The sequence below is a fragment of the Tupaia chinensis genome, unplaced genomic scaffold (assembly GCF_000334495.1).
Source record: "Tupaia chinensis unplaced genomic scaffold, TupChi_1.0 Scaffold144058_2, whole genome shotgun sequence".
Classification (NCBI taxonomy): Eukaryota; Metazoa; Chordata; class Mammalia; order Scandentia; family Tupaiidae; genus Tupaia; species Tupaia belangeri.
The window spans coordinates 67,119-73,088 of record NW_006203911.1 but is presented as its reverse complement, the minus strand read 5'-3'; the positions used below and the strand labels follow the sequence as shown (position 1 = coordinate 73,088).

The following is a 5,970-nucleotide window of genomic DNA, read 5'->3' as shown; positions in this document are numbered from 1 at the left end:
GGAGCAGTGGTTCTGGCCACTCCAGCCATGCCCACACTTGAGTGTTAGGCCTGAAGTCTCTGAGAAACTGTCAGGCCCCATAGTGCAGTGGGTAAGAACTGTGCATAGGAAGTCTGATCCCGCATGGCCAACTGTGGTTCAGATCCTAGCCCTGACAGCTAGAAGAACACGCAGGTGCCTGTGCCCCAAAGTCCTGACAACATGGAGAAATGAAAGGAAAAGGATTGTGCATAGCCTGGGCTCACTGAGGAGAGTCCTTTCTTTTTCTCTTCGTCTCTCTCTCTGGTAAGTGCACATGCCCTCTGGCAATAAAAAACACAAAACAAAACAAAACACCCTCAAGTACAGAGAAGGGCCCCGGATGGGGCAGGGGAAATGGGTCAGTCGCCCAAGCAAGGTTAGGACAAAGTAGATAGGGGAAGACAGGAGCAAGGGTCAAAGCAGGCTGTAATCAGGACTAGAACTCAATCCCGCAAGAGACCCTGGGTCGCTAAGTTCAAGGTCTTGCTGAACTTAAACCAGAAATAGCTACGCACTCTCAGGGTCTTTTCCCGTTCCTGCTGGGCCCAGACTACTCGTAAGAGAAATACACAACCTAGTGAACTCCAGGCTCCTGACCTTCCAGCCCCCTCAGGTTTGCCGAGCATTGAGGCCCAGCAACCCCAAGACTGCCTTCATTCCAGCCAGAGCCCTCTCCAAACATACAGTGTTCTCTTGTCCCAGGAAAACACCAATCCTCATGTCAAACCCTGCTCATCCCTCACAACCAGGCTTGAATGGCACCACCTTCTCTTATTCCCCCAGAAAGTTCGTCATTCTTTTTTTTAATTTTTTTTTGGGGGGGGAGGATTTTACTATAGGGCATGTGCACTCGCCAGACAGACAGAGAGAGACAGAGAGACAGAAAGCAAGAAATCACTCCCCAGGGGGGATGGCCACGCTGCAATCCCTTCTCCTCCATTCTCCTCTCGGGATCTTGGGCATGCACGCACATGCACCCGGCATGTGTTTAAGCCACCAGGTTCGGGACTCGAACTGTGGTCGACTACATGGGATTCCAGCAACATAGCCATTATGCCAACTGCTAGTCCCAAGTTTGTCATTCTTGCCTCTAGACCTCCACAAGACTGGTATGTGCCACACAACAACACCTATCACCAATGTGTCATGACTATCCCTTGTGTTTGATAAATATTTGTTGAGTGAAGTAATGAATTAATGCTAGAAAGGAAGAAAGCAAGCAAGCAGACAGGCAGACATGGCTGCAGGTTTGACTAGAGTTGGCCATCTGGGACCAGCAGAAAGCCCAGGTTCCCTGTTCTGTGGTCTTCAGCTGCAACTGATAAAACTGGGCAGGATTCTAAAATATAACTTTAAGGGGCCAGATGGTAGCATGGTGGTAATGCGGTGCTCTGCAAAGTTGACCTACGTGGGAAGGTTCTGGATCTGCATCCAGCGACCTCCCTGGACACATCAGTGCATGCATACCCATGATCTGGGGCTGAAGCTGGGGGTAGACTGCAGCATGAGAACCCTGTAGGAGTCTGTCTCTCTGTTTCTCTTGCCCTTCTCCCTCATGGAACAAAGAAAGAAAGAAACTTAAAAAAAATATTGGGACCAGTGAACCGCGTAATGGTTATGTCACTGGACTCCTACAGAGTCAACTGTGGTTCTAGTCCTGGACCCAGCAGCTTAAAACTCATGCCAGGCGAGTGTACATGCATGTCCAAAAAGATCCCAAGAGGAGAATGGAGGAGAAGGGATTGCTGTGTGGCCATCCCCCCAGGGAATGATTTCTCCCTTTCTGTCTCTCTGTCTCTCCAGTGAATGCACATGCCCTATATAAAAAAAAAAAAAACTCTAAAAAAATAAATAAATAAAACAAAATAAATACTCAGGACTGACCCTGAGGCACAGTGGTTAAACATGGTGCATGGGAGCCAAGTTCCACATGGACAACTGTGGTTCATATCCCAGCCCTGGCAGTTTGAAAACATTATGGGCACGTGTGCATGTATACAAAGGGTTCTGACAAGGTAGAGAAACAGCGGAGATGGGACTGCAGCATGACCACGCCCCATAGGGAGTACTTTTTCTCTTTCTCTGGGAAGTGCACAAGCCTTCTAGCAATTAAATAAGGAGCAAAAAGGGCCATTTGTGGCCTGGTGGTTAGGGGAACTGGATCCCACAGGGCCGACTGTGGGGTTCAAGTCCTCAATCCAGTTGCTCAAAAAAACGTGCTAGGCACATGTGCCAGTGTACCCAGAATCCCAAACGGAGGGTGAGATGAAGGAGGGATCGTAGCATGATCATGTCTATGGGGGTGCTTTCTCTTTCTCTCTCCTTCTGAGTGCGCACGGCCTCTAGCAAATTAAAATAAAAAATGAGAAGGAAAAGAATATTTTTCTTAAAATAATAAGCAGATACCTATCTAAGTAAAACATAACTTAAGAGTTAACCCTTGGGGAACCAGCAGTTAGCATAATGGCTATGTCACTGGATTCCCACGTAGTTGACCACGGTTCGCATCCGGGACCCGGTGGCTTAAAACTCACGCCGGGCACGTGTGTGTGCGTGCCGAAGATCCCGAGAGGAGAATGGAGGAGAAGGGATTGCGGCGGTGATTTCTCACTTTCTGTCTCTCTGTCTCTCTCTGTCTGTCTGGCGAGTGCACACGCCCTATAGCAAAAAAAAAATCTCTCCAAAAAAAAAGAGTTAACCCTCCAGGTACAGCTCTATATCCCAACTTTCTAAGTTCTACAAGTTGCAAAGGGCTGAGGATGACAGTGTTTAAATAAGGTGAGGTCGCATTTTGGAAATCAGCTACAGCATGGCCTAGACTGTGGCAGGAAGGCAACAATAAAGGGTGGATGAGATCAGAAGTGACGATGCTTAAAAGGTCATCTTAACCACTAGGCATATTTGGTAATTTAGGATCCCAAGAAAAGTCCATAAAGAGGGAAATTCAGATTTTGAGCCCACTTCCTACTCCTTTCTCAGCAGGAGCTTAGAGCGGAGGGTGAACCAAGGTAACTTTTCTGCTGGTTTTTTGAAAGTTCTAGTCCAAATATCTGCATAACTCAATTACTTAGAATCAGAGCAACATGACCTGACAATGAATTCTTACACAAATCAACAGAACCAACCTGTCTTCCCTTAGATCACCTCTTGGTAATTATCTAAGGACATAGCACATGCGCAAAGAAAAATGCCTTTCTTCCACAGCACCTAAGCAGAATTTTATCTTATTTTCCCTGGTCTTTAAAGTAAATTCCTTTTAAGTCCATCTCTAACTTGTTCTTCAGTCCAGAGTACACTAAGCTATCAGGTGCTAATGGCTTAAGAAAATATAAAGGTCCATCCTCCTAACCTTAACCACAGACAAGTATACACTCTCCAGTCGGAAACAGGAGAAAGGAGATAAATGGGCCCTGCCTTGGTGGTGCAAGTGGCAGCATACTGATCTGTAGTGCTGGAAGCCACATGGTGGAGAGCAGGTTTGGATTCCGAATGAGCCTGACACATGCCAGGCATGCGCCCAAGATCCTGACTAGCTAGAGGGCTGAGAAAATGGGATTATACTATGACACACCTTGTCAGGGATGACTGTGTGTGTGTGTGTGTGTTCCTCTTTCTCATGAAAGAAAGAAAATAGGGACCAGCCGATGGCATAATGGTTATGTCACTAGATTCCCATGCAGTCGACCGTGGTTCGAGTTCCGGACCCAGTGGCTTAAACTCATGCTGGGCACATATGCGTGCATGCCCAAGATCCCAAGAGGAGAATGGAGGAGAAAGGATTGCAGCATGGCCATCCCTCTGGGGGGTGATTTCTCACTTTCTGTCTCTTTCTCTCTGTCTCCCTGGTGAGCAAATACGCCTGATTGCAAAAAATCTCTCTCAAAAAACAGGGGCGGGGGGACCAGCAGATGGCTTAATGGTTATGTCACTGGACTTCCATGTAGTTAACCACAGTTCGAGTCCTGCACCCAGTGACTTTAAACTCATGCCAGGTGCATGTACATGTGTGTGTGTGTGCCCAAGATCCCAAGAGAAGAACAGAGGAGAAGGGACTGCAATGTGGCCATCCTCTCTGTGGGGGAGGGATTTCTCACTTTCTATCTCCCTGTCTCGCTGATGTGTGCAAGTGCCCTATAACAAAAGTCATTCTTAAAAAAATAAATAAATAAAATTTAAAAATTAAACAGTGAAGATAGCATTCCTGTCAAGGTGTCTGAGTATGTGTGTGCACACATACACACTCTCTCTCATGAAATAAATAAACGTTAAAAAATAAAGTAGCAAAGACATCTATTCCTTTTCCCTTCAAAATGACAAATACTCTCTCACTGCACACACAGAAATGTGCATACTTCTAAGATGGACCTAAGAAATGCCAAATCTTGAATCCCATGAAAAGCCATATTGTGCTGTGTTCTAGGTGATTTAACTGATGTATCCAAACTCAGTCAATGGATTGAAACAACAGCAAAAACTAGCAAGTGTCAGGGAGCCAGACCTAAAACAGGAAAGGCATTGCAGCCACACACACAGCTCTTTGACCAAGGGTTACGAAAGTCAAATGTAAAATCTGAAGGCCATGTTGAGTACCCTTGGTATGGAGCATGATCGAGAAATGACACATCTTGGTTAACCAAATACTCCAGTGAAAACTGAAAGCAAGCAGGGTGTGGTGACATATACCTGTAGTCCCATCTACTCAGGAGGCTGAGGCAAGAGGATGGCGAGTTTGTGGTCAGCCTGGGCCACATAGTAAGACCTTATTAAAAAAAAAATGGGGCCAGCAAGTGGTGTGGTGGTAAAGGAGCTGGATCACACATGGCCAATTGCAGCTCGAGTCCTGGACCCAGCAGCTTGAAAATCACACCAGGTGTGCATACATGTGGGCCCAAAATCCCACGAAGAGAACTGAGGCTAAAGAATTGTGCCATGACCATCCTCCCCTGGGAGATGATTTCTCACTTTCCCTCTTTCTGTCTCTCTCTCTCTCTCTTGGGGAGTGCACACACCCTATGAAAAGAAAAAAAAAAGAAAAGAAAAAAGAAACAAAACAAAACTGAAAACACACACAGATCAGGCAGGCATCACCAACTCTTGATTTGGGATTAATACTACATTAGGCAGTCTCATCGCCCTTTGATACTTCATAAGGATGTCACTGTGAATTGTCATTCATCACGCAAGGCAGGAAAACACTGACCACCCAAATGCCCAGTACCATTCCCAGTATGAAGCTGAACGATAAAACGGCACTTCTTCAAGACCTAGATCAAGGACCAAAAAGATCTTACACGTATCTTTGAGCATCAAACCTTAATGTAGCAAGTAAAAATTGCATTCACCTAAGCTTCCCCTTATGCACAATCTGATGGTTCTTAATGAGCAAATACTAGCTGGCAAAAGGTCATCTGCTGGCCCCTTGCCTTCATCTGAACAGGGACAAGGCAGAGCAGGCCACCCACACAGTCCCAGCCCCAACCCGTCACAGGAAAATCAAAAACCACCAAAAGCCTCCTCTCCAGGGTCCTTCCCCACGCCCTAGTGTGCCTGGCTACCCTGCTAGTGACCAGGTACCAGTCACTGGAGGCCGGCCAGCCACAGCCACCTTCCCAGCCTCCTCACCTCTCCTCGTTGATGCCGCACATGCGAATCCGGTCAGAACTGGTCCAGTTGTGCACGCCGCTGTAGAGCGGTGCTGTAGAGATCATGACAGCCACTCACCACCGGATAGGACTTGCTGTGGCCACTCCCCCTGGGGAAAAAGAATCCCGAAAATGAAAACGCATAATAGGGACAGCTGCCTTAACCACCTTTTACACAGAAACGTTTACATAAAGGTAATTATAGCATCGAATGTTAAAGCAGTCTCTCTCACAAGCCAGGCTGCCATGGAAAATGAAGGTCCAAACAGGGAAGAGAGAGCACCAGCTTTCCAGGAATCCAGGGTTC

General features: G+C 46.8%; 1 protein-coding gene across 1 annotated transcript in view; it reads right to left on the bottom strand.

Annotated features, from left to right (window-relative positions):
- The window catches only part of BCORL1 (BCL6 corepressor like 1), a gene marked incomplete in the record, with an annotated part of 57,930 nt that extends 52,161 nt beyond the window's left edge, over positions 1-5,769 (bottom strand). The window contains 1 exon segment of the mRNA XM_027767240.1: positions 5,644-5,769. Coding sequence (XP_027623041.1) covers positions 5,644-5,729 — 86 coding nt within the window.
- Positions 5,770-5,970: the final 201 nt, after the last annotated feature.